The sequence below is a fragment of the Festucalex cinctus genome, chromosome 3, assembly GCF_051991245.1.
Source record: "Festucalex cinctus isolate MCC-2025b chromosome 3, RoL_Fcin_1.0, whole genome shotgun sequence".
In the NCBI taxonomy this organism is placed as follows: Eukaryota; Metazoa; Chordata; class Actinopteri; order Syngnathiformes; family Syngnathidae; genus Festucalex; species Festucalex cinctus.
Genome location: NC_135413.1, coordinates 32,612,906 through 32,639,946, shown reverse-complemented (window position 1 = coordinate 32,639,946; position 27,041 = coordinate 32,612,906). Strand labels below are relative to the sequence as shown.

General features: G+C 38.0%; 3 protein-coding genes and 1 long non-coding RNA gene across 6 annotated transcripts; 2 read left to right on the top strand and 2 right to left on the bottom strand.

Moving 5' to 3' along the window:
• Nucleotides 1-432: 432 nt before the first annotated feature.
• On the bottom strand, nt 433-13,186 carry LOC144016515 (GRAM domain-containing protein 4-like). The gene is made up of 18 exons (XM_077517734.1): nt 12,946-13,186; nt 11,192-11,331; nt 10,151-10,253; nt 9,946-10,069; nt 7,238-7,432; nt 7,112-7,137; nt 6,736-6,827; nt 5,842-5,933; nt 5,695-5,743; nt 5,495-5,566; nt 5,371-5,414; nt 5,191-5,300; nt 3,767-3,924; nt 3,515-3,632; nt 2,402-2,495; nt 2,168-2,252; nt 2,020-2,088; nt 433-998 (listed from the first exon to the last, which is right to left on the bottom strand). Exons 1-18 carry the CDS (start codon nt 13,163-13,165, stop codon nt 885-887), a joined length of 1,905 nt encoding a protein of 634 aa, XP_077373860.1. The 5' UTR covers nt 13,166-13,186; the 3' UTR covers nt 433-884.
• LOC144016519 (cytosolic 5'-nucleotidase 1A) lies at nt 12,957-17,072 on the top strand. Of its 2 annotated transcripts, XM_077517740.1 has the most exons (8): nt 12,957-13,148; nt 13,366-13,430; nt 13,575-13,629; nt 14,233-14,346; nt 14,438-14,573; nt 14,642-14,764; nt 15,693-15,814; nt 16,749-17,072. In XM_077517740.1, exons 3-8 carry the CDS (start codon nt 13,594-13,596, stop codon nt 16,986-16,988), a joined length of 771 nt encoding a protein of 256 aa, XP_077373866.1. In that variant the 5' UTR covers nt 12,957-13,148; nt 13,366-13,430; nt 13,575-13,593; the 3' UTR covers nt 16,989-17,072. The 2 variants fall into 2 exon arrangements, with proteins under 2 accessions (XP_077373866.1, XP_077373865.1); XM_077517739.1 differs by lacking the exons at nt 12,957-13,148; nt 13,366-13,430 and having other exon boundaries at nt 13,441-13,629.
• LOC144016520 (uncharacterized) lies at nt 15,429-26,993 on the bottom strand. The gene is made up of 3 exons (XR_013282937.1): nt 26,094-26,993; nt 20,459-20,645; nt 15,429-17,826 (listed from the first exon to the last, which is right to left on the bottom strand). It is a non-coding gene; the product is annotated as an uncharacterized LOC144016520 (long non-coding RNA).
• On the top strand, nt 17,595-26,497 carry LOC144016518 (D(4) dopamine receptor-like). Of its 2 annotated transcripts, XM_077517737.1 has the most exons (6): nt 17,595-18,190; nt 18,292-18,672; nt 20,501-20,613; nt 22,022-22,328; nt 23,234-23,489; nt 26,123-26,497. In XM_077517737.1, exons 2-6 carry the CDS (start codon nt 18,394-18,396, stop codon nt 26,338-26,340), a joined length of 1,173 nt encoding a protein of 390 aa, XP_077373863.1. In that variant the 5' UTR covers nt 17,595-18,190; nt 18,292-18,393; the 3' UTR covers nt 26,341-26,497. The 2 variants fall into 2 exon arrangements, with proteins under 2 accessions (XP_077373863.1, XP_077373862.1); XM_077517736.1 differs by having other exon boundaries at nt 17,595-18,672.
• Nucleotides 26,994-27,041: the final 48 nt, after the last annotated feature.

Below are 27,041 nucleotides of genomic sequence, written 5' to 3'. Positions count from 1 at the left end.
TTTCTATCCTCACGCTAAAGTTGAAAAAAAAATATATTGGAAAACTCCAAAGACTGCTACAATAATAGTGAGGCTAACTAGTGGCTCGTGGTTCACAGTTATGGATTATGTGCAAATACATAATCAAAAGTGGATGATGTATGTCATGTCTGAAAACATTTTTTTTTTTTTCGTTTGGTAACTAAAGCAACACCGGAATCATCCTGAAACTAACTCCAAGGTCACGCTAAGCCTAGTTAAACGCTAATTAATCACAGTTTTGTACAAATATGAAATGACAGACCTGTTGGTAATTAAACCTGAGCAGATTTCTGCTAAATATAAAAAAAATATTACATTAAAAATAAACATAAACAGACGTATTCTCTACTGACACCAACATGGTGGAAGTACTACAACAGCACACAAAAAAAAAAACAGAAGACAGACAAGTGTTCTAAATTTCCAATGTACTTGAAAAAAAAATAGAAATATTACATCTGATTTCAACAAATATAAAAAAAATTTACACCGTATGTACAACCACAAAATATAATAAAAACCCGAAGAAGGCACAGCCGCTTGTAAACAAAACAAGTAGCAATAAAAACATGAAGTTGAGATAAGAATTGCAAAGGTCATTTAAAAAAAAAAAAAAAAAAAAAAAAAAAAAAAAAACTGTTTTACCTTCTGTTGGATCTTCAATGAAAGCGACAACCAGCAGGCTGACGCTTTGATCGTGTGAACGTTTTGATTGTTTGGGGTCATTTGGACCTGTTAAATGTCAACTGGAGAAACTGGAAGTATTTTTTTTTTTTTACATTTCAATTTGCCAATCATTAATTGATTGATTGTAACTCAGCAGCAAATTTGAGCGCGTTTGTCAAGAGGAAAAGTTCGTTACACTACGACGACGTCTGCGGGCTGGCGGCCGTCTCCATGGCGACAACCAGGTTGCGCTGTGCTGTGATGGCGTCAAAGACTTCGTCTCGATTGTTCATCGTTCCAAACACCAGCGGCTGAGCCACATGAAAAAGAAAGAAAGAAATCATTTTCAGCTCACATTTGATTTTTTTATTTTATTTTTTTTAAACCTGATATTTCCATCACTCAAAAAATAAAACCTTAAGATATGCATGTAATATCTGGAAAATAGTTTATTTTATGTTTTCATCCATTCATTCTCTGGACCAATAATCCTAATTATGAAATCATTCATTCTCATTGATAAATTGCATCATTTATGAATATTTTCATGAATTATAATTAGCTATTAATTTAATGAAACAATGAGAAATGCATTTCATTTTAAGTATTATTTTAATTATTTTACTTTTTCATATTATTTTACAACAAAATAAAAAAATATATATAAAAAAATAAATAAATATAAATTAATAAAAATAATTACATTGTGGTGTTATTTACATAAATATTTTATGATATACGATAAGATAAAGTGAAATAATAAATAAAATCATTTCATAAAATAAAAATACATAAAATCTATATATTATTATTAATAAAAAAAATAATTACATTGTGGTGTTATTTACATCAATATTTTATGATATATGGTAAAATAAAGTGAAATAATAAATAGTCATTTCATAAAATAAAAATACATAAAATCGTGATCTATTATTATTACTACTTTATTTTGCAACAAAATTAAAATATCAAATAAATAATTGTATTAATTTATCATGCATACTTATATTAAAATAAAAATATTAAAAACAATTTAAATAAAATTCTAACATTACATTTACAATAATCTATCTTTTAAATGAAATTATTACTATTTAGACTATAAATAAGATAATTATTTAAAAGTGAGTTTTCTAAATTTGATTGCGTTTTTAATCACTAATTAAAATGATTTTGTCCTATGACACTAAATCAATGTGATAAATAAATTCAAACAGTCTAAATAAGCAATTTTATGGAGAGAGAAAAAAATTAAATAAAAGAAATAAGACACGACTGAATAATGTAAAAAAAACTTTTTTGGGTTTGGACAACTTGAGCATTTCTCACCTTCTGCGTGAGCGGCGTCGCTATGGAGATGCCCATCCCGAGGCCGGGTAACACGGACAACACTTTGGACTGCGGAGGGGGAACCAAGACGTATTTATTATAATTTAAAAAAAAAAAGAAAAAAAAAAGCGATCGATCGATCAATCACCTTCTGGATGTCGATGATGTCCAGCAGTTTGATGACTTTGTCCCTCTTGGACGAAGACGAGCGCGAACACTCGAAGCACAAGTAGCTGACGACGAGAACGTCAATATGGAGCACATAAAAAAAAAATTAAAATAAAATAAATCTGGCGTCTGAGTGGGAAAAGGCAACAAGAAAGTTGAGGCGAGCATGACGGACGGACGGTCGGACGGACGGACGGACGGACGGCCGTCTTACTTGTCGGTGATGTAGAGGACGCCGTTGCGGATGTAGTCGGCGGGGGTCTTCTTGTCGCGGTTGATGAGGCAGCAGCGCCAACCGCCCTCGCACACTACACGCACGCACGCACGCACGCACGCACGCAACAACTCAACTAGTTTTTAAGGGATACTTGACTTATTTCGCCATTTTTGCCAGTCAAACATAAATATTTTGCCTATAATAAATTTTATATTTTCATTATTTTTCATGTACAATTCGTACCTTTTAAAACACATTTTTGCAACTTGCTGTCAACTGAAAATGACATCACAAAGGGCTCAGGTAACCAATCACAGCTCAGCTTGTGAATGTCACATGACCAAACCTAGAAAACAGCTGAGCTGTGATTGGTTACCTGAGCCCTTTGTGATGTCATTTTCTGTCGACAGCAAGTTGCAAAATGTGTTTTTAACTCATTCAATCGCCACCATTTTCACATTTCGCATTCCCGTTCGCTCCCGCCTGTTTTACTGAATTTTGATCGATTTTGCAAGGTCCACAGAATATCAAAAGAAAGATTAAAGCCTCTTCTTTCATCAGGCAAAAAAAAAAAAAAAGTATGTTTCTATCGGTTTCCGTTTTGCAGCAATTAGCATTAGAAGAGAGCTAAGTTTCATCAGTTTTCACAAATTATTTAACATTCTAAGTAATTGAGCTTTTTTTCTACATGGCCCTGGTTGATTTCATTTGCTCTGCCGCCACCTGCTGGCCGTTTGTGTAATAACTACCATTTCTGCAACCGTTCTTTGCAGTTGAGAGGCCACATCTTACTTTTGTATGCTCTAGCAGAAAAAACCCCCCAAAAAGAACGTATAAATACGTCTTTGGGACACTTAATACAAAAAACGTATTTACACGTTATTGGGAGCAAATGAGTTAAAAGGTACTAATTGTATGTGAAAAATTGCAAAATCAAAAATTGCAAAATCAGTCCAAAAATCCAGTAAAACAGCCGGGAGCCTCACTCAAAATGGCTGCCAGTGAATGAGTTAAAAATGGCAGGAAAAAAAAAGAACACTTAAACTAAAAAAATAAATAAATAAATAAATAAATAAATGTCAAATTCATAACAACAACAAGTGGTGTTACCCGCGAGAGGGATCTCACTCTCGGGTAGGTTGAAGACTTCGCGGAAGGTTCCTCGCTTGGTGCTGTAGGAGCGACTTCCTCCTCCGCCGCCGACGTCGCCGCCGCCGCCGCCGGGAACCTGAAGTACAAAAAAGGGATGATGATAATTTTGTATCGCAAGAGAAAATTCATGATGACAATTATGGCTGTAATGTTGACACAGGTGGGGAGGGAGAGGGGGCGTGTCCTTCGGAATATTCCATGATAGCTGACCCGTTTGGCGGGCGCGGCGGCGTTGGCCCGCTCCCTCATCTGGACGTCGGTGGGCAGGCGGGTCCAAACGATGTGCGCCGTGTCGTAGCGCTGACGCAGTTTGGGGCAACTCTTGAAGATGAAGTTGATGATGAAGAACTTGACGCCCGCAAAAACTCCTGAGGGGAACGAGAGCAATTTTGAGGGGGATTGCGTCAAACTTGCTGTGAGGTGTTCCACAGGGTTCTATTCTCGATCCTCTTCTATATCCATATATGGTTGTGTATAAAATAGTTGGCGTTCCGGTTGCGTGCGCACGCGTTTCTAAATAGGGTTGGGAACATCTGGCTACCTCACGATACAATACGATATGCGATATGAGGCTCACGATAACGATTATCTCACGATATGACGAAACCACGATTATCGATATATCGGTCAGGTAATAAATCCACGATAAAACTCATCAGAAAATAATAATGATTTAAGTAAGAATAATAAAATAAATGTCACTAAATAATAATACAAAAATAATAAATAATAATAAAGAATAATAATAAAAAAGTCATAATCCATCATATTAATAAAAATAATATAAATACATAAAATATATAAATATGTACGTATAATATATAAAAATATAAATAAAAATAATACAAAATAATAAATAAATAACATAAAAATAAGTTCATGAGTCTTCTTCGCCTGAAGACTCCGTCCATTTACCAGCCACTCTTGTGAGGCACTCCCCCTAGTGGCCCACCAAGTAATTGCTCAATAAGCAATGAAAAATGGAGTCGATTCAGTGACTGTATATTAGGGGTGGGACCGCTGGTTACCTCACGATACGATACTATCACAATTATCTCACAATATGACGATACCACGATTATCAATATATTGGTCAGGTAATAAATCCATGATAATCTACAATAAAACTAATCATAAAATAATAATAATAATAATATAAATAAATAATAAAATAAATACATATCAATAAATAATAATAAAAAAATTAATAAATAACACAAATAAAAAATAATTTAAAAAGTAATAATTCATATTATAGTAAAAATAATATAAATACATAACATATCAATTTATATAATATATATAAAATATTAAAACAAAATAATAAAATAAATAATATATATAATAATAATAAAAAATAAGAAATAAATAAAGTCATGAGTCTTCTTCGCCTGAAGACTTGCGACCATTTCCCCGCCACTCTTATGAGACGCTCCCCCTAGTGGCCCGCCAAGTAATTGCACAATAAATAATGAACAATGGAGCCGTTATAGTGGCTCTATATTAACTACAAAAATCACGATACTTGCGTAGGCCTATCGATAATCTATCGGGAGACAAAATATCACGATTACTCGCGATATCGATATATATCGTCACACTCCTATTTGTAAACGACAGAAACGACATCATACCAACGATGAATCCCAGCAGCTTGTAAGGCAGCAGGCAGGAGGCGATGAAGGACACCCACAGAGCCACGTACAGCTTCTTCGTCAACTGAGGCTCCACCCACATGAAGAGACTACAAAACACGCGCAATTACGCGAATTTGAGCGCGTCCGGTTGACCGAGCGACGCAAGCGGAATCGTACTTCTTGATCTTCTCCAGGATGTCGGCCATCTTGCCGAAGATATTCTGTCGGGGGGGGAGAGAACGGCGTCAAACGTGTTGAACTCCGCTTGCCGACCAAAACAGCGGCACCCAAATGAGGTCACCTGAGCTCTCTGGGCCACGTGCAGGACCAGCTGGAACTTCTCCGACACAGTCAGGTCTTCTCTGGGAGGCTCCTGGCAAAAAACGGAGGAGGGAGGGGAACATACCGGCAACCTGTCAATCATCTGTACTCGTACACAATCAGATAATCTTTACAACATAAATATATGATTAAAACATTCAAATCCACGCTCTTACTCACCACAGGTTCCGAGACTTCCGGAACAATGCTCCACTGGATCCTCCAGCCTCTGAGCGGCGGCGCGTAAAGGGAACACGGTCACGACGCAGTTCGTGTTTCATTGCCTTTTTGTGATTGGCTGACAGGACCAGGGTGGGCGGGGCTCACCTGGCAATGAGGTAGTTCAAAGAGAGGCGCAGGACGGCCAGGAAGAGGAACATGGAGATGGTCCAGCCGCGCCACGTAGCGTACATGTAAATCTGCCAACAATAGACACACACACACGCACAGCTAACAGTTAGCATTTAGCATGTAGCCTCTAGAAACTAGTCTCTAGCCAACGGCGTCTTTCGTTTATCCACTTTGGTCACGTAGTTGGCCGTTATCTAGACAGATAGCATTCAACTGTTAGCATCGAGAAGCTACACTAGTACACAGGAGTTAGCCTTTACCCGCTAGCTAGCCTCATGCATAGCATTGGCCTTTTAGCAACAAGTGTTGTCCAGACAGCATCCAGTTAGCATCTAGCCTCCGGAAGATGGTCTCCAATGTACAGAGACTAGTATGACTTATTTAACACTTAGAATTGGACAGTAAGGGGTTATCTAGACAGTTAGCGTTTAGCATCCAGGCAGCATGTAGCTTCAAGATATTAGTTTACATCCAATACGTAATAGGCTACGTAGTATTACTTATGAGCAACTAGTGTTGGGTAGCTCGTGGTTATCTAGATAGTTAGCATTTAGCATCCAGCTAGCATGTAGCTTCAAGATGCTTGTTTACATCCCATTACTTATTTAGCAACTAATGTTGGGTAGCTAGTGGTTATCTAGATAGTTAGCATTTAGCATCCAGCTAGCATGTAGCTTCAAGATGCTTGTTTACATCCCATTACTTATTTAGCAACTAATGTTGGGTAGCTAGTGGTTATCTAGATAGTTAGCATTTAGCATCCAGCTAGCATGTAGCTCCAAGATGATTGTTTACATCCCATTTTTGGTAGCTAGTGGTTATCTAGATACAGTTGTTAGCAATTAGCATCCAGTTAGCATTTAGCCTCACAGTGAAAGCGATGGCCGTGGTGTAGACGGAATACCAGCTGGACAAAGCCGAGAGGTCCCGCATGAAGCTGGTGATGGGCCTCAGTCCTCTCTCTGTTTAAAAAAAACAAAACAATAACACTCGCTTAAGAAGCGGATTACTTTTTTTTTTTTTTCACTCATCACAATATTCTGCGGGTCCTGATGAACGATCAGACAAAATGCTTCAAAAGGTAAACGTCAACACTGGAACTCTTTCGTTGAAAATGGCTGCCATGATGATGTTTTTTGTTGATGATAATTATTTTCTTAAGTCAGAACCTTAATGAAGATTTGCTCGCGTTTGTTGTTTGCAACACTTGGGCAGAAAGTTAGCATGAAAAGTAAAAGTGACTCACTGGCCCGCCTCATGTTTTCCGTCAGCCTGCGGAGGGAGAGAAACGGACATTTACAACAACATACGAACGCGAGGTACGAAAGACTTGTTTTTTTGTTTTGTTTTTCTGAGAACGGGCGGGAATCACCTCCTGGCGCTGAGCGGCTCGTCCGGCTCGGGCGCCTCCTCCCGCGGCTGCAGGTGGAAGTCATCAAAGTCCACGCCCAAGTACTTCAACAGAAATCTCTGGAAGCGGCTGTAAGCGTCCTCCTTTCCGGAAGTGGTGATGTCATGAGGGGGCGGGACTTTTGGCGTGACCGACGACGACGACGACTCTTCAGGTCTGTCCAAAGTGGCGGGTAAACAAAAGTTCAGACCCCAAAAGTAGTTTAACTCATTCACTGCCATTGACGGAAAAAGACGATGCTAATGATGCATTTTTTGCTGGTCTGGCAATGAATGTGTTAAAGAAGTAACGTGATGAAATTTAGGTAAGAACACAGGAAGTCTACCATTAGAGTTTGAAGCGGCCATTTTAGTCATTTCTTTGAATCCATTGTCGCCTATACAATTATTTTCAAAATGCTAGTTTCACATAGCAACAAGAAATTTGGTAGGCACGCCTATGATGAGTAGACCTCACAAAAAAAAAAAAAAAAGTGTATAAAAAATCTAACCATAAATATACAGCAGGGTTTTTCCTGTGTACAAAATTCAGAGGCGGCCACCTCCACCTAATTTGCTCGCCACCATATTTTACCCGCAGTTGCAGTGTTTCGCCACTATGGAGGCGCTATATCAACAGCAGTGCACCAGAAAGACCTGAAGCAACAACCGAAAAAGAAACAGCCCTGCATAAATATATAGGAAGTCAGCCATTTTGGGTTTCAAGTGGCCATTTTAGAGTCATTTCTTGGGATAATTGTACCCAAGAATGTTTTTGAAGATACAGCTACTGAAGCTAGTTTCACATAGCAACATGAAATTTGGTAGGCGTGTCTGTCACGAGTAGACCCACAAAAAAGTCTCTTGAAAATATGACCAAAAATATACAGAAACTCTGCCATTTTGGGTTTCAAATTGCCATTTTTGAGTCATTTCTTGGGATAATTGTACCCTAGAATGTTTTTGAAGATAGAGCTACTGAAGCTAGTTTCACTTAGCAACATGAAATTGGGTAAACGTGTGTCTCTTGAAAACATGACCATAAATATACAGGAAGTCTGCCATTTTGGGTTCGAAGTGGCCATTTTAGAGCAATTTCTTGGGCTAATTTTACTCTAGAATGTTTTTGAAAATGTAGCTCCTGAAGCTAGTTTCACATGGCAACATGAAATTTGGTAGGCGTGTCTGTCATGAGTAGACCCACAAAAAAAGTATCTTGAAAATATGACCAAAAATATACAGGAAGTCAGCCATTTTGGGCTTCAAGTTGCCATTTTAGAATAATTTCTTGGGATAATTGTACCTTAGAATGTTTCTGAAAATGTTGCTAGTTTCACATGGCAACATGAAATTTGGTAGGCGTGTCTGTCATGAGTAGACCCACAAAAAAAAAAAAAAAAAAGTCTTGCGAAAATATGACCATAAATATACAGGAAGTCAGCCATTTTGGGCTTCAAGTTGCCATTTTAGAATAATTTTTTGGGATAATTGTACCTTAGAATGTTTCTGAAAATGTTGCTAGTTTCACATGGCAACATGAAATTTGGTAGGCGTGTCTGTCATGAGTAGACCCACAAAAAAAAAAAAAAAAAAGTCTTGCGAAAATATGACCATAAATATACAGGAAGTCAGCCATTTTGGGCTTCAAGTTGCCATTTTAGAATAATTTTTTGGGATAATTGTACCTTAGAATGTTTCTGAAAATGTTGCTAGTTTCACATGGCAACATGAAATTTGGTAGGCGTGTCTGTCATGAGTAGACCCACAAAAAAAAAAAAAAAAAGTCTTGAGAAAATATGACCATAAATATACAGGAAGTCTGCCATTTTGGCTTTGAAGTGGCCATTTTAGAGTCATTTCTTGGGATAATTGTACCTGTAGGAATAATTGTAAATATAAAAGTTATCATACATTTGCTGCAATGAAGAATGCTTTGCTCCCCTCCATACTCGCACTCACATAGCCTAGCTATATGTTATCTCATCTTTTTTTTGTGGGTCTAACTCAAGAGGCACAAGAACCAGAACATCTGACGCAGCAGAATGGTTCGAGCCAGTCTGCTGAGGTCGCCCGTTTTCCGATTAAGAAATGATTGCAAACTTGACCGCAAGTACTCAGAAATCACGCACACACACATACGCAAACAAGTACACTGTGTTTTGCATTTCCATGATTAACTCATTCACTCCCAAAGACGTATTTATACGTTTTTTAGGTTTTTGTTTGCTAGAGTTTTTGTATGACGGCTTTGATGCAGTTTCTGACCTGAAGTGGTCGCTTAAAGTGATAGTAGCTATTACAAAAAAAAAGAAAAAAAAAGTGTGCTTCATCTGTTTCATTCATTTTTATTTTTTTTCTAACAACTACCATCACTTTAAGCTTCCAATTCAGGTCAGAAACTGCATCAAAGACTTCATACAAAAACTCTAGCAAACAAAAACCTAAAAAACGTATAAATACGCCTTTGGGAGTGAATGAGTTAAGGTCAGAACACCCATGGAAATCAAAAGAGAGGGTGAGGAGAGGATTCTTCAGAGTGCAGGAGTGAATTGTATCAGTCAGTTCCTCTCCTCTATCTAGAGGTCATGGCCACAAATAGACAACAAGTCTGACATTTCGGTTTGAAACGGCCATTTTAGGGTCATTTTTATGAGAGAGAGAGACGCACACGTGCAATCGGTGGGACCCGACCTGGCATTGATGATGTCATTGAGCTTTTGTTCCAGTTCCATGTTCCGGCAGCGTTCCCGCTCCAGCTCCTGTCGAAGCGCTTCCACGTCGGTTTCTTCCTCCCGGAGTTTCCTCAGCTCCTCCTCTGGGAAGGTGATGCGATCACATGTCACAAGACCAAAAAAAATAAAAACATCCAAACAAAACAACGATCTGCTCGACTCACGCAAGAAATGTTTCTCTAACAAAGTGATCTCCAGATGACCTTTCACCTCGTTGAAATCCAATTTGGATTCATCTTGAGATGCAGAAAGTGATCCTGGAATAATCTGAATGAATCAACAGAGAAGGATATGTTAAATCATACGAAAACAAAAATTAAATAATACAATTATTAGCATCACACTGCTACCCCCAAAAAAATAACAAATGAGCTTTTTTTGGGGGATTTTTTTTTTTTTTTTTTTTGACAAATAGTATTCTGTTTCATTTTAATCTGAAACATAGAAAATGCCTAAGCTACAATTTGTAGTTTTTGGATAGTAAAAAAAAAAAAAAAAAAAAAAAAAAAAAAATCACTTGAAAAAAACAAGTACCTTAAAAATGAATGAAATGTTTTAATTTAATTGTAGCTCCTCTTTAACTCATTTGCTCCCAAAAGTATAAATATTCTATTATCTATAATTTATTTTCAATGTTTTAAGTGTCCCAAAGACGTATTTATACGTTTTTTTTTTTGTTTGTTTTTTTAGGGCTGTCCTGATCCTGATCACATGACCGGAAACCGAGTTCCGATCACATAATTTTCAGCTGATCGGTAAAGAGAGAAAATGATCATGGTTTTCATTATTGGCAATTTTATTTTGCTATTACTATTATTATTATTATTATTATTATTATTATTATTATTATTATTATTATTATTTTAGGGGCTACAAAGCAACAAAATCATCCAGCGGTAAACATATTGCCAAACAAACCATTTTATTTATTTTTATTAATTATTTTGTGCACTTCTGATGGCGAAAAAAATATATATACTGGGATGGTTTTGTTCAAATAAAAAAAAATAAAAAAATAAATTGGAATTTCAAAAATTCAATAAAAACTAATTGGAAATGTTTTGTTTTTTTTAAGAATGAAAATAAATGATTTTCATAGTCCTACTTCAGCGAGGTGCCACAGGGTTTACTCTCAGGTCCCTTGACACATTCCGAACATTAGCATAGCGCTGTGCGTTAGTTGTGTGTGTTGATTCATTCATCACCTCCTCGCTGCATTCGGCGTCCGACGTGTTGGGCGACTCCGACAGATCCACCACATCCTCCCGCCTGTGGCTCCAATTCCGGATCCGGTCCAGTCGCCGACGCATGGTCGAGCCTTGTGGACGCCACCGACGGGGGTAAGCTGCAGAGGACAGGACAAAAACGTTTAACCGAGCTCAGTGATCAAGTTTTGAAGAGAAATGTGAGGTTTTGCTGTGAGGGGTTCCACAGGGTTCTATTCTCGATCCTCTTCTTATATCCATTCATCATGCATTTTTGCACTTTTTTTATTTTATGTTGGGAAAAAATATATAAATAGGGGTGTGAATTGCCTAGTACCTCACGATTCGATTCGTATCACGATTCATAGGTCCCGATTCGATTCGATACCGATTAATCCCGATACGAATTTATAAGTCGATTGTTGCGATTTTTTTTTAAGTCAAATTTAGAAAATACTAATCAATAAACTTGCACACTGTAAGATTTGCATGAAAATGTATTATTGATCTGAAACTTCCGCCTTATAATTGTGAGCCACTGTATTTATAAATAATAATAAAATATTAAGGCTTAACGTTCCATTAATAAGACATTTTTGCATGCTTAAGATGTGAACCATAAGTAAGACATTTTGTTGAATATTTTTCCATCAAAAATGGATATTTAAAAAAATCGATTCGGCCACCTAATGAATCGATTCGAGAATTGGTTGCTGTGATATCGCGATATATTGCCAAATAAAAAATTTTTTTACACCCCTAATATATAATATATTGCAAGTAATCGAGAAAGAGTTTCAGAAAATGGTGAAGTGGTTTAATGCCAACAGACTGTCTATAAACATTAGCAAAACCAGATTTATGATTTTATCACTGTGCAAGGTACAGCAATAGAAAGGAGTCATGAAATAAAGTTTTTAGGTATTATTATTATTGATGAACATTTAACATGGAAATCACATATATGTTAAATCTAAGGTATCACAGTTGTACACAAAGAAACATTGAACAAGAATGCTTTGTTATTGTTCTCTAATTCATTGATTGTTCCATACCTGACCTAGGGTGTGTTGGCAAAACCTACACAGATTCCATCTTTCTTTTACGGAAACGCGCAATTTGTGTCGTTTGCGGCTGCGGATGCAGAGACCACACGAATCCATTATTTATACAGATAAAAACGTTAAAATTGAATGAATGGATGGAGTTTAAACGTCTCAAAATAATGTTTAAAGCCCATCGTGAAATTTTACCAGCTAATATACGTCCATCCATCCATTTTCTTAAAAGCGCAACTGTCTGTGTGCTTTCACAGCATTCAGGCACCTGATGTCGTGGAGCGTCTAAAAATAGTTGCCAGACGACTGCGATTGTGTTCACCGCAACAGGGCGGGAGAAACGGTCCCGGTATTTACAGCATTGCCTTTACATAAAAGTGTCGGTCCCGCCTCAAGTTATGACTCCAGTACCGTCTATAAGGCCAAAAATAATAGGCACACATGCTTAGTTTTGATTGACGTGTCAACATTTGTTGTTGCGGTAGCTGTTCCTAATATTTTGACCCGTCAGTTGCCCAATAACAAACTTGACTATTAACTCCCTCAGAGTGTTCCCAATCAAAACGTGGACTTTTTTTTTTTTTTTTTTTTGCCCACGTTTTAATTGTGAACACTGTTTGGCAGTGCCTAATATTGTGGCCGCTGAAAGGTGACATGACAGCCAATCACGTTCGAGCTCGCTCAGTTTGGACACACCTGAAACTGAAGAATGTTTGTCTGGAGAGCAAACAAAGTTGTCCCCCTGCGAACCAAACTTGCTTTTAAAACCTCCGCGGCGGCGCTCCGACGAGGCTCCACAAGCTCTCGTTGCCGGCACTTCTTTTGGTCCGAGGCGGTCAATCAGTTTGTGGAAGACGTTGAGCGACGGAGAGCAAAAAAAACAAACTCCCGTTTGACTAGTTGAGTTGTCAACCATCACGCCAGCGCGTAGGCGTGGCTACACTTTTCAATGTGGGGTGACGTCATCACGTAACTTCTTCAGTAGCGCACTTTTTTTTCTTTATTTTTTATTTTTTACTCTGATAACCTAGAATGATATGATTGATGAGTAATGAATTTAAAAATACTTTTGGAGTATTTTCAAACAGTAAGGTTGTTTTTATTGTCGGCCAATAGGCGGCGGTAATGAATACGTAACGCGATTGTCATCCACCAATCACGAGGAAGAAGACAACGATGTGGTAAGAAAGAAAGAAAGAAAAAGGCGGAAGTGAACTTTTCCGACAGTTTTCTAATTTTATGTCCAACTTTGGTGCCAAAAAAAAGTGAGTGGGTGACAACTTTTTCCATTTTCATGTATTTTTAACTTGCCTTCGCCGGCAAAGAGTCAGCAGGGAAGCGGAGATGGCCTCCACCATCGCGAACGTTGACGTGAAGCAGGTAAAGAAAGCAACAAAAACATCATGTGACCAAACTACACTTAGGGAAAAAAACTGCTTTTTTTATTTTTATTTTTTACTTTATCTTTACAATAAATCACATTTCATAGTCAAATCAGACACCATTACCCATGCAATTATAAAAAAAAAATTGTCGCCGTTTTACATTGATAATGACGTCAATACAAAAAATACTCATAGCTTATTTCTATTATAGTCAAACATAAACGCACGTCCGAATTCTTAAAGTTACAAAATATTTAATGTAGATACATTTGTATCCACTCATAAGTTTAAATAAAGCGTCCTGTCCTTTGTTCTTGTTATAACTGTTAATACAAGTTGTAACAAATATTACCACCTTTCTAAAATAGTGGTCATCCACCCACTTTTTTTGCCAGAAAAAAATAATAAACTGCTAATAAATGATCAATTATGCCCCCGCCCCCCAAAATAAAAACAAAAATAAATCTTGTATAAATATCTATTTAAAAAAAAAAAAGGCTTTATTCTATGCTTGGTGCTAACATTTTTTTTTAATCCCTCGTGCTTTTAAAAGTTTATTTATATTATTATTAAAAATGACATGAATATGTTTTTGCAGAAAGACGCCGAGCAAGCGCTGGTGGTGGCCATCTCCTGTTCGGCCGTGTTGGAGGATGCCGGCGACGACGGTGATGACGTGCATGGTGTGGGCGTGGCCTTCCCGCTGATGCAGGTGCAAGAAGATCCAAGCAAAGTTTCCAGGCTGCAAAACAAAACAAAAAAAGCAAAAGAATTGAGGAAGGTTGTCATTTTGTATTTTTTAGGCGCTGCAGAGCGTGAATCGGCGGCTGGTGGCAGCGAATCCCGCCGAGTCGTTGCTTTTCGACGTGCTCCTCGTCACCACCGACGAGCGGCGGCGGCGGCAAAGCGCTCGCGTCGTCAGCAGCACCAAACATTACGGTATGAGAAAAACGATGCCAATGATGGCGACGATTGTTGTTGTTGTTGACTTGCCGCTGCAACGGCAGGTCTGGAAGTGAGCCGCTTCTGCTTTTCGGGCCGGGAGGACTTTGTGGAGAGTTTGCTTGCAAATCAAGTGCACCTCTTCTTGTCCACGGAGCCCGAGGAAGTGACGCTGGCATCGCAAAGAGGTTTGTTGTCCTGATGGTGGCGCCAGAGGACACACACACACACACACACACGCCACGCCCACTCCACTCCAAAAGTACAAGGCTGCAAAAAAACAGGCCTGGAATAAAATGAGGCAAATATAAACAAAATGATCTGCCAATACCACTTTTAACATTAATTTTTTTTTTAAATAAGTCAACCCGCCAAAGATGTCTTAACAAGTGTATTTCTACTTCCTACACTTATAGAATTATGATACACTATTTATTATTGTGGGAATGCTGAAAGCATTCCCAGATCTGTTTTTATTTATGTTATTATATTATTTTATTTATTTATTTATGATATGCTATTTTATTCTATTATTTTATTTAGTTTATTTATTTGTGATACGCTATTTTATTATATTATTTTATTTAGTTATTCATTTTTATTTTATTTACTTATCATACAATATTTTTTATGTAATTTATTTATTATATTATTTTTTATTTTATTCATTTATGATACACTATTTTATTATTTTTTTAGGTATTCATTTTATTTATTTTATTTTTTATTTATGGTACACTATTTTATTATATTATTTAGTTATTAATTTTTGTATTTTTTATTTATTTATTTATTTATGATACACTATTTTTTATGTATTTTATATTATTTTATTGAGTTATTCATTTTATTTTTTATTAATTTTATTTTATTTATTTATTTATGATACACTTTATTATCTATATCAGATATACTATTTATTATGTATTTATTTTAATTTAAACTTGCTCTTAACTATTGGGAAAATACAAATAAGTTATAATACCTTGAATATGAAAGGTTAAAAAAAAAAAAAAAAGTTAAAGTTAAATGCATATTCAAACACAAAAACACACTATGCTAAAAAAAACAAAAAAAAACCATGTAACACAAAAAACAATTCGATTGGTCTCGCAGGCGTCCTGTCGGCGCTGTTGGGCCGCCAATCTTGGTCGAGTCCGTCGGAGCAACTCAGAGTTTTGCTGTACGCCGATGACATCATCAACACCGCACCCGCCAATTCCATCCCAGCAGCGCAGGTACAATAGTTCTAAAAAAAATTAAATTTATGGTGTATGTAATGTTCATATTTTTAATATTGTATTTACAATGAAACAGTTAACCAATTATTTAATAAGATAAATCCAAAGGTGTATCAACTGTGATTCTCAAAATGTGGTACGTGGGCTCCCTCTAGTGGTACGTGAAGTGATTCATTCAATCAAAAGTTTAATCTGTGCCACCTTTTTTTCTTTTTCTTTACCTTTAGGTAATTGTTTAGGTTATGTTTTAATTTATCATTATTTGGTTTGAAGATAGGTTAGTCAATGTACGTAAATCAATTGGAGTGGAAAAAGAAGCAAAAATAAATGCGTAATTTGTCCACCTCTGAGGCTACATGCTAGCCTGCTAACATTAGCCCCTTTTGGAACATGCTAGCCCGCTAACATTAGCCCCCTTTTGAAACATGCTAGCCCGCTAACATTAGCCCCCTTTTGAAACATGCTAGCCCGCTAACATTAGCCCCCTTTTGGAACATGCTAGCCCGCTAACATTAGTCCCCTTTTGGAACATGCTAGCCCGCTAACATTAGCCCCCTTTTGAAACATGCTAGCCCGCTAACATTAGCCCCCTTTTGGAACATGCTAGCCCGCTAACATTAGCCCCCTTTTGAAACATGCTAGCCCGCTAACATTAGCCCCTTTTTGGAACATGCTAGCCCGCTAACATTAGCCCCCTTTTGGAACATGCTAGCCCGCTAACATTAGCCCCCTTTTGAAACATGCTAGCCCGCTAACATTAGCCCCCTTTTGGAACATGCTAGCCCGCTAACATTAGCCCCCTTTTGAAACATGCTAGCCCGCTAACATTAGCCCCCTTTTGGAACATGCTAGCCCGCTAACATTAGCCCCCTTTTGGAACATGCTAGCCCGCTAACATTCGCCCCATTTTGGGACCGCCCCCTCCCCCCAGCGCTTCTGGTCGCGGCTGGGCGCCATGCGGGGACGTTTCGGCGTCCTGGACAGTCCGCTCAGCGTTTCGGTGGTGACGGCGCGCGGCGGGCGGCAGAAGTTCGGCGACGCCCTGGCGACCCTCCGCTCGCGCGGCCTCGACGCCGACGAGGCCCACTGCCTCGCCGGCGCCCCCCGCGGACCCATCCTGGAACTGCTCAGACCTCACTTCCTGCTGGGTGATGTCACGTGGTCGTCGTGACTTTTAAAGGGACAGTGCTGTTTTTTGTTTTGTTTTTTTTGTTACGATGCTTTACGGTGCAATAAAGTCTAAATCATTTTACAACTTTGTCATGTTTTATGTATTTTATAGTTTTAAAATTACCCGAAAAAAGTTGATGTAATGCTCACAAAAAATATTACTGTTATGCCAAAACAAATATCCTTACATGAAAAAATATTTTTAAAGCCGTTTATGAATCGTTGAAAGCTAATTCATTCTAGTTGCTTTATATTAATTGGGTTATGTTGCTCTGATATAATAAAGCACAATGTTTGATTTCTGATTTGTATTCTGTTTAAAGCAGAAATAATATAGAATGAAAACGACAGGCGCAAATATGTGAAATAATTGTGTTGGTTGTGCACGAATTCAACATTTACATAAAATTCCTGTCATAAATGATTTATAACTGCAGGATACTTTGATTTATCATAAAGAATTAAGCAGATGCGTTGAACCAAAGTTTTCCATCCAAACGTTTCCTCCTAACAGGTGCGCACCTGTCGCAATCACGAGGCTCGACACGCACAAAAATAAATGTCCACCGGGTGGCACTGTTGCTCTTTTTAAATTAAGTTTCAAGACAAAGCGATATTCAACGCGCAATCGAGGGGCACAAAGTTGGAAAGCGCAAATATTGGGACGGCGGCCTACGCGTCGCAAACCGGAACCGGAATCAAACCTGATGGGTGAAAACCCGGAAGTCCCGCCTCCACCGTGGAGTTGGGTCGACTGAAGGCTGAGGGGTGCGAGTGGCCAGCAGTGGTCGTAAACGGCGCTGATGTGTAGAAACCCGGAAGCCGGAAGTCCGTGGCATCTACCCCATTATGTACAAAAAAAAGGGGGTTATACAAAACCTCGAAAGGTAGGTCAAGGGTTATTTCATTTTAACGCAGTAGTTCTAAGAGTGTACTAAATGAAATGTACAGTTTGTTTATGTTGCCTACGAATAAATTCATGTTTGGAAATGAGCTATAAGTTATGCGACAAGAGCTGGTGAGTATTACGCGCTCAGAGTGCGCATGCGTGCGTGCGGAAGGTCTTGGAAGGACACGGCGGTGAAGCGCGGCTCTTTTTAAGCGGCTTTAAATGGTCTTAATTCGGCCCCCGGTGGCCTCCAGGCAGGACGGCTGACATCCGAGCGGAGCACAACTTCCATCGAACGGGGGGGACTTCCGGAGGTTTTCGTCAACTTTTTGTTGTTTTGTTTTTTTTCCCAGCCACAATGTTCCTTTTCAACAACACGGGTGGCTCTTTAAGGACATTTTTCTTTCGGTTCTAGTCATCAAGTTAAGCCGGCTTTGTGGGCATATGGCGGTCCGGCGCCTGCATCCTTCATGAGAGCCCGCGACGGTGGTGGGGTCGCGCGGCGGAGGTGGCGAGGATGGAGATGACAGATGACCCCGCCGCCCCCTGCACCCCCGGGGATTGGTCGCCCTCTCCGTCTCCGTCTCCGTCTCCGTCGGCGCGGGGGCACAACGTGGCGGCCCTGGTGCTGGGCGTGCTGCTGATCGCGGTGATCGTGGGCGGCAACGCGCTGGTGTGCGTCAGCGTGCTGACCGAGAAAGCCCTCAAGACCACCACCAACTACTTCATCGTCAGCCTGGCGGTGGCCGACCTGCTGCTGGCCGTGCTCGTGCTGCCCCTCTTCGTCTACTCTGAGGTGACGTCACTCACGGCAGAATTGACTTTTTTGGGGGGGGTTTTGACAGGCAAGATTCATTTTTAGGGACGGCATATAGCGCCAACTACTGTTGAGAACCTTTGGGTACCTCACGATACGATATGCGATACAAGGCTCACGATAACGATTATCTCACGATATGACGATTATTGATATAATGGGCAGGTTCTAAATCCACGATAAAACTAATCAGAAAATAAGAATAATAATATAAATAAATAAATGAAATAAATAATAATAAATAAATAACTCATAATAACAGTCCAAAGACATGCATGGCAGGTTAATTGGGCGCTCCGAATTGTTCGTGTCTGTGTGCCATGCGATTGGCTGGCAACCAATTCAGGGTGTTCCCCGCCTACTGCCCGAAGCCGGCTGTGATAGGCTCCAGCACCCCCCGCGACCCTTGCGAGGAATAAGCGGCCAAGAAGATGGATGGATGGATAATTTTACCAAATTACTTACTTCCATATTCTTTTCTTAATTATTTGATGCACATTTTTGTACAATTGAAATATTTCCAGCCAAAAATTCTCTTATTTTTATTTTTTGTTATTTATTGTGTTGAAGATTAAAACAAAAATCCTGAAAATTTTACTTAAAATTTTCATTGAATTAAAAAAAAAAAGATATCTTTTACCTTTATTCAATTACAATAATACAAATTACTATTATATTTTATAATATAATTAATTATTGTTTATGTAATTTTACAGCCTCAACTCTTAATATATTCGTTTTTAGACTTTTTAAAAGCTTTTTTAAATTTCCACCCAAAATATTTTTTTTTTGTATTTTATTACAATATTCCATAATTTTACCAAAATTACCTCCAAAGTCTGTTCGTTATTATTTAATTAATACCCATTTTTTTTACAATTGAAAATTGAAATATTTCCAGCCAAATTCTGTCTTAAAGATATTTTTATTTTTTATTTTAGGTTATTACTTGTTTAATTAAAAGAAAAATCCTGAGAATTGCGTTTAAATTTTCATTAAATTTAACAAATCTATGTTTTAGCTTTATTCAGATTTTTACTTTTGTTTTTGTAATTTTATTTCTTGCCATTACTTTAATATTTTCAAATATAAAAACATTAAAAAAAAAAAAAAAAAAAAAAAAAAGACCTGTAAAATGTGGAATTTTTTTCTTCTTCCTGCCACATCATAAAAGTTTTATTTAATCGTACAGGAAGTGGTTGAAGTCTCATTTGAAGTGTAAAAGTTAAGAAGTTAACCACTCCTTACGAGACAATTAATTTAGGCAAATTTGCAATCTGGTAGTTTGTTGTTCCATTCATAGCAACTTTAAGCAAAGGAACAAAAGTTGATGAAAAAAAAAAAAAATCAATACATTTTCGATGCACACTTTTATTTCTATCAATTTGTTGCAAGCTAATATAAAGTTGCTAAACGTAACAAGATTGACTTTTTTTTAGTGTCCGCATCTCTGCTGCTCAATTATTTTGTGGATGATTCAAATCAAAGCCTTCCAGCAGACGGACTCGTCTTTACGGTGTAATTTAATTTCAAGTCACGATTTCCATTTCGTGTTTATGGCGCTAATTGTTGACGTCATTGAGCAAAATTTTGAGGTCACTGACAGGGGAAAGAAGTTTCGCAGCAAATGTCATTGATGTTTTCTTTATTTACATCCAAATGACTCAAGTCAACGTTTTGTCCCGTCCGTGTAAGCTTTTTTTTTTTTTTTGCGGGTGTACCTAATGTAGTGGCCAATTCATTGGCATGCGTGTTGCCGACTCACCGTGCGTGCGTGCGTGCGTGCGTGCGTGCGTGCGTGTTGCAGTTCCAGGACGGCGTGTGGACGCTGAGCACGGGCGTGTGCGACGGCCTGATGAGCATGGACGTCATGTTGTGCACCGCCTCCATCTTCAACCTGTGCGCCATCAGCGTCGACAGGTACGCTCGGGCCAAGCTTATTTTCAGTTCAACTGAAACGAACAAAAAAATAATAATATTCAAAAAAACAATTTTGTGAACGAAATAAAATAAAAACGAAAATGCTTTTTAAAAAAAAAACGAAAACTGTAACTACATTTTATATTTACAAAATTAACGAAAACGAACTATAATTGTAGCAAAAATGGCATATTAATTTCATGCATGAGCCTTTGGGGATGATTTTAAATAAAATTATAAGTGGATTTATTTTGATATTAACCGGAATAAGGACGTTTGAAAGTGTGTCGCTCGGAAGTGACGTCATCGAGCACCAGCCAATAGAAAAGCACCAAAAGATGATGTCTCTCCCATGGTATTATTTATTTATTTATTTTTTAAATATTGCGCACAAGTAATACACATTTAAAAAAAAAACTAAAACTAATACTGAAACTAACCCAAAAAAAAAAAAAAAGCATTTATTAAATAACTAAAACTAATTTAAAAAAGTAGCAGAACCACCCTTAAAACTAATTAAAACTAAAGTAAAAAAAAAAAAAAAACTCAAAACGAAATCAAAACTAACTAAAATGAAAAATTCCAAAACTATAATAACCCTGGCTCGGACGCGAGTGACCCCACAAGCGAGCCGTCGTTCGGCTCATTATTATTTTTTTTGCTTTGACTTACGAGTTTGCTGTCAAACTGAACGTAAAACACATTTTTTTAGAATTACACATTTTTAAAACATCCACTTAGCTTATTGCTAACACATAATGGGAAATGCCATAGACGAGTTCATGAAAATAGCATTGAGGTTGTGGTGTTATAACTGCTTCTATCCAAGTGCAAAAAAAAAAAAAAAAAAAAAAGAGGCTAAGCGCCATTGTAGAAAAAAAAAAAGTACAATTGTGGAATTTGCTCAATGCAACATTTTAAGATAAATAAACATATCCCTAAAATAAAAGTTTGAAAATAAAAAAATTCCTAAAAAAAAAGCCCTTCTCATAATACAAAAAAAACAAACATATCCCTCAAATGAAATAAAAAGTAAAAACAGACCCCAAAATAAAACAAAAATAGATGGCTGCTTATAGTAAAACAAAAAAAAGTGTCTCCTAAAATAAAAGTAAAAAAAATAAAAATAAACACCTCACTCAAATAAAATAATAATAATAATAAGTAAAATGAAAAAAATGGCGACCCAGTGATATATTCAGATCAGTGATCAAAGCCTTCTGTATGCTTTATCATAAAAAACAAAAAACGTATATATCCGTGTTTGGCACCATGGCAATGTTAAAAATAGAACGTGTTTACACGTCTTTGGCCGCAAACGAGTTAAAGCTATGTCAATGTAGACGACTCGGTGGACGAAAACCAACGGTGACGTTTTTGTTTGTTTGTTTGTTTGTTTTTGGGTCAGGTTCATCGCGGTGCTGATCCCGCTCAACTACAACCGCAAGCACGTGGACCTGCGCCAGGCCGTCCTGCTGTCGGCCACGTGGGTGCTGGCCCTGGCGGTGGCCTCGCCCGTCATGCTGGGCGTCAACCAGGTGTCGGGCCGGCGCCCCGGCGAGTGCAAGCTGGAGAACGCCGACTACGTGCTGTACTCGTCCGTCTGCTCCTTCTTCATCCCGTGCCCCGTCATGCTGCTGCTCTACTGCGGCATGTTCCGCGGCCTGCGCCGCTGGGAGGAGGCGCGCAAGGCCAAGCTGCGCAGCAGCATCCAGGTGGCCGCCATTTTCCAATTTCCTCTCAGTTTTTTTTTAGCAATTAGCAATAGAACATAGCTTACATTTCATCGTTTTTCACAATTCTGCTTAGAACTGTGGGGAAATCAGCTTGTTTGAACTCATTTACTCCCAATAACGTATAAATACGTTTTTTTTAATGTTCTAAGTGTCCCAAAGACGTATTTATACGTTTTGTTTTTTATGCTAGAGCATACAGAAGGCTTTGATGCAGCCTCTCAACTGCAAAGAACGGTTGCAGAAATGGTAGTTATTACACAAACGGCCAGCAGGTGGCAGCAGAGCAAAGGAGATCAACCAGGGCCATGTAGAAAAAAAAGCTAAATTACTTACAATTTTGAATAGATTTGTGAAAACTGATGAAACTTAGCTCTCTTCTAATGCTAATTGCTGCAAAACGGAAACAGATAGAAACATACTTTTTTTTTTTTTCCTGATGAAAGAAGAGACTTTCATCTTTCTTTTGCTTTTTATGCTTTTATAGCAATAGAACACAATATTCTGTGGGCCTTGCAAAATCAGTCAAAATCCAGTAAAACAGCCCGGGAGCGAACGGGATTGCGAAATGTGAAAATGGCGGCGAGTGAATGAGTTAATATGACCTGGTTGATCTCTTATACTCTGCTGCCACTCAATCATTTTCTGCAGTAGAGAGACTGCATCAAAGCCTTCTCTATGCTCTGGCATAATAAACAACAACAACAAAAAACGCATAAATCCGTCTTTGGGACACATAAAACACTTAAAATATGACGTATTTATACGTTTTTGGGAGCTAATGAGCTAATGAGGGTTTTAGTCTAGTCTAGTCTAGTTTTAGTCCGGCGAAAAATATGTCGACGAAATGATTTTGTTTTTGTTGACGAAATGAACGCCGCATCCAGGCCTGCCGCAAGATGCGCCAGGCCAACGAGGCGGCCGCCGCCGCCGCCAACGCCTCCTCGCTGCCGCCGCTTTTGCCACCCGTCATCGAAAGGGAGCCGGCCGAGCGACCCGCCGCCGCCGCCGCCGCCCAAATGCCGCCGACGGGACGCGTCAGCTTCGCCGACGTGAAGTTCAACCCGCAACCCCGACGCAAGAGCACGGCCAAGATCAACACCCGCGAGAGGAAGGCCATGAAGGTGCTGCCCGTGGTCGTAGGTAAGCGCCGATACTAAAAAAAAAAATGACGGCGGTTTGGGTACTTTGTAAAATCAGAAGTGTCAATTTAAAGTAACACTAAGGAACTTCTCAAGCTTAACTCATTCACTCCCAGGATTTGGACTGATTTTGCAAGGCCCACAGAATATTGTCTTCTATTGCTATAAAAACATGGAAACTACCAAAAGAAAGATTAAAGTCTCTTCTTTCATCAGAAAAAAATTACATTTTTATCTGGTTCCGTTTTGCAGCAGTTAGCATAAGACAATAGCAAAGTTTCATCATTATTCACAAATCTGCTTAGAACTATGGGGAAATCAGCTTGTTTCAACATGGCCCTGGTTGATCTCTTATACTCTGTATGTATATATAAATAAAATGTAGATTAGAAATTGTGTTTGGTCCAAAAGCAACTTACATAATTATATTGTTTCTATTTTTTCAATTGGTCCTAATATTATAAATGCTTAGACGTTTTCTTCTTTTTTGTACCAAAAAAATAAATAAAATTGTAGATACTTATATAAAAATATATATTATAAATTATGTTTGGTCCAAAAGGAACATACATATTCATAATTATAATGTTTCTATTTTTTTTAAATTGGTCCTAATATTTTTAAATGCTGAAACGTTTTCTTGTTTTGTACCAAAAAATAATCATCTGAATAATTGTGATTTCATTTATTGCCAAAATAATCGTGATTATTATTATTTTTTTTCCATAAAGGAGCTGCCCTACTTTCAAGTACTACTTTCACATATCAGTGTCTTTTTTTTTTCTTTCACATTTTCAGTGTTATTTCTTAACACTTAAAAGTGTTACTTCCTTTCATTTTTTTGTTGTTAATTTCTCGCAGTTTTGTTGTTACTTTTAACCACAGTGTTATTTTTATTCTTTTTTTTTCTTGTGTTAATTACTCAGTTTGAGTGTTATTAGATTTTTAACTCAATTTGACACTACAGAATTTTTTGTGTAGCATCAGAAACGTAACAAAGGCGAGATATATCGTTTGCCCCTTTCACACTGTCTGTACTGTCAGACAAAGTCGAATGTTGTGATCCTGTGTTGTTTATGAATACAAATTTTCCAGGTAGTTTCAGAGCCGTAAGATAAGCAAGATGGCGTTTGTGTGTTAAAGCCCCTTTCACGCAGTACCTCGTCCGCGTCGTTCCGCCGTTGCGTGTTGAAGCGACGGAACAAAGTCAGCGGGAAAAATTGCGCCTATTAATAGCGGCTAGCGCGGCGCTAATGCTTAGAAGTGCGTCCCTTTAGCACACAGCGGCTAATCCCGCGGCGCCTTAATCCTGAAAAGCCAATTAGCCCGTAAAATCTGATCCGATGGGGGGGGGGGGGGGGGGGGGGGGGGGGGGGGGTCGGTGTGAAATGATTCCCAAACACACATCGAGGGTACGAAGCCAAAGCGGCAATATTCCGCCTTTGAATGTCGTATTGTGAAAGCCAATTCTCACAACAGCAAAACATTTTTTTGTTGAATTGGCCAATGTAAAATTGAGTTGAAGTTTTGAGTTCAGTCAATTTATTTTTTATTTTTTTCAACAGTATTTCATGTTACACTTACAATTTATGTTATTAATTTTATCCATCTCGGGGGCGGGGCCATCTTGCCACTTGCTGTCGGACTGAAGATGACATCATAGTTGCTCAGGCGGTCAAGCAACGACCAATCACAGCTCACCTGTTTTCTGAAGCTTAGCTGCGATTGGTTGTTGCCAGAGACCTGAGCCACTGTGATGTCATCTTCAGTGGACAGCAAACGACAAAATGGCCGCCCCCCCTGAGATGGATAAAAATGCCTGGATTTTGCTGCCTAACTCATATTCCACAAATGAGATATTAATCAGAATGTCATGTTTAGAACAGTGACATATTAAAAACGTGACATTTTTTTGGGAGCAGGAATGGAACAAATGACCAAATTTTGTGTCGAAAGCTATGGAGGCCCAAAACTGCCAAAATTCCAAATAAATAAATGAAATAATTTTTTTATTAAATTATATTCCTTTTTTGCCGAGTTCCCCACTCAACCAATGACAGGCAGTTTGCAACACCAAGTCCAACCCAAGATGCGCTTAGGACCGCCCCCTCATTTGAATAACATTTCAACTTGGTAGTATGGCCCAAAATTGCCAAAATTCAAAATAAATAAATGAGTAAATTAATAAATAAATGACTAAAAGTGAAAATAAAAATGGATATAAAAAATATATAATTTTAAAATTCTATCCCCCAAAAATATATAAATCGAAATAAAAAGAGCACCAAAAAAATAAATAAGTAAATGGCTAAATACATAAATAAATAAAATAAATAAATGGGTAAAAATGAAAATAAAAACTGATATAAAAAATATCATTCAGAAATTAAATCAAAATGTATTTATTTATATATTGCTCTTTTTATTTCCATTTATATTTATTTTTTGGGAAATAATTTTCGAATTCTATTTTTTTATATCCGTTTTTATTTTCACTTTTCGTCATTTATTTATTTTGAATGTTGTCAGTTTTGGTCCTCCGTAGACGCTTGACGCCACGTAGCGACGCGACCTGGTGACCTCATTTGCACGCGTCCCGACTGACCTCTTTTTCCCTGTCGGTTGTGGTCGCAGGCGTGTTCTTGCTGTGCTGGACGCCGTTCTTCGTGCTGCACATCGTGCGCGCCCGCTGCCGGGCATGCGACATCCCGCCGGCGGCCATGAGCGTGGCCACGTGGTTGGGTTACGTCAACAGCGCGCTCAATCCCGTCATCTACACGGCCTTCAACGGCGAGTTCCGACGATTTTTCAAGAAGGTCCTGCGCCGCTGCTGCCGCTTCCGCGCCGCATGAGCGCCGTTGCTTTTGTTTTTTTTTGTTTTTTTTATGTGGAGGACGCTTCTACGCTACTTTGCAAGATTTCCTGCTGAAGGTGAAGAAACAAATTAAGAGGGACAGCAGAAGAACTGTTTTCTAGCTCATCTTTTCACAATAAAAGCATTCAACGCAAGTTCGCTTTCTGGTTTGCTTCCTTCATTTAGCTGACAAAGCGTCAAAGTTCACTTCCTGTATAAAAAACAAAATACAAAACATACATACTATTTCCTATATTACACATATTATCAGACATTTGATTTTTTTTTCACTGAATTTAAAGAGGTGAATTTTTTTTTTTTTAATAAATTGTGAAATGATTACTTTTTTTTTATTATGTAATTTATGATTGATTTATGGTATAACTGATTTTTGGTATTTTTAAAAATACAATGTGTTAATTAATATCTTTGTTTTTGTGTGACGGCCTTTCACTTTTTTGGAGGTTTGTTGGGGGTGCCATAATAAAAGCAACTTAATTTTAATATGAACTAATTAAAGCATCAATTAAAGTCCATTAATTACATTGCAAAATACATTTAAAAATATTTTTTATGAACTAATTATGTACTGTATTCCATGACATTTTCATTCAATTATTTACTGAAATTCCAAATAATTTATGTTTAAAAAAAAAAAAAAAAAGGTTAATAGTATTTGTATTTATTAACTAAATATTT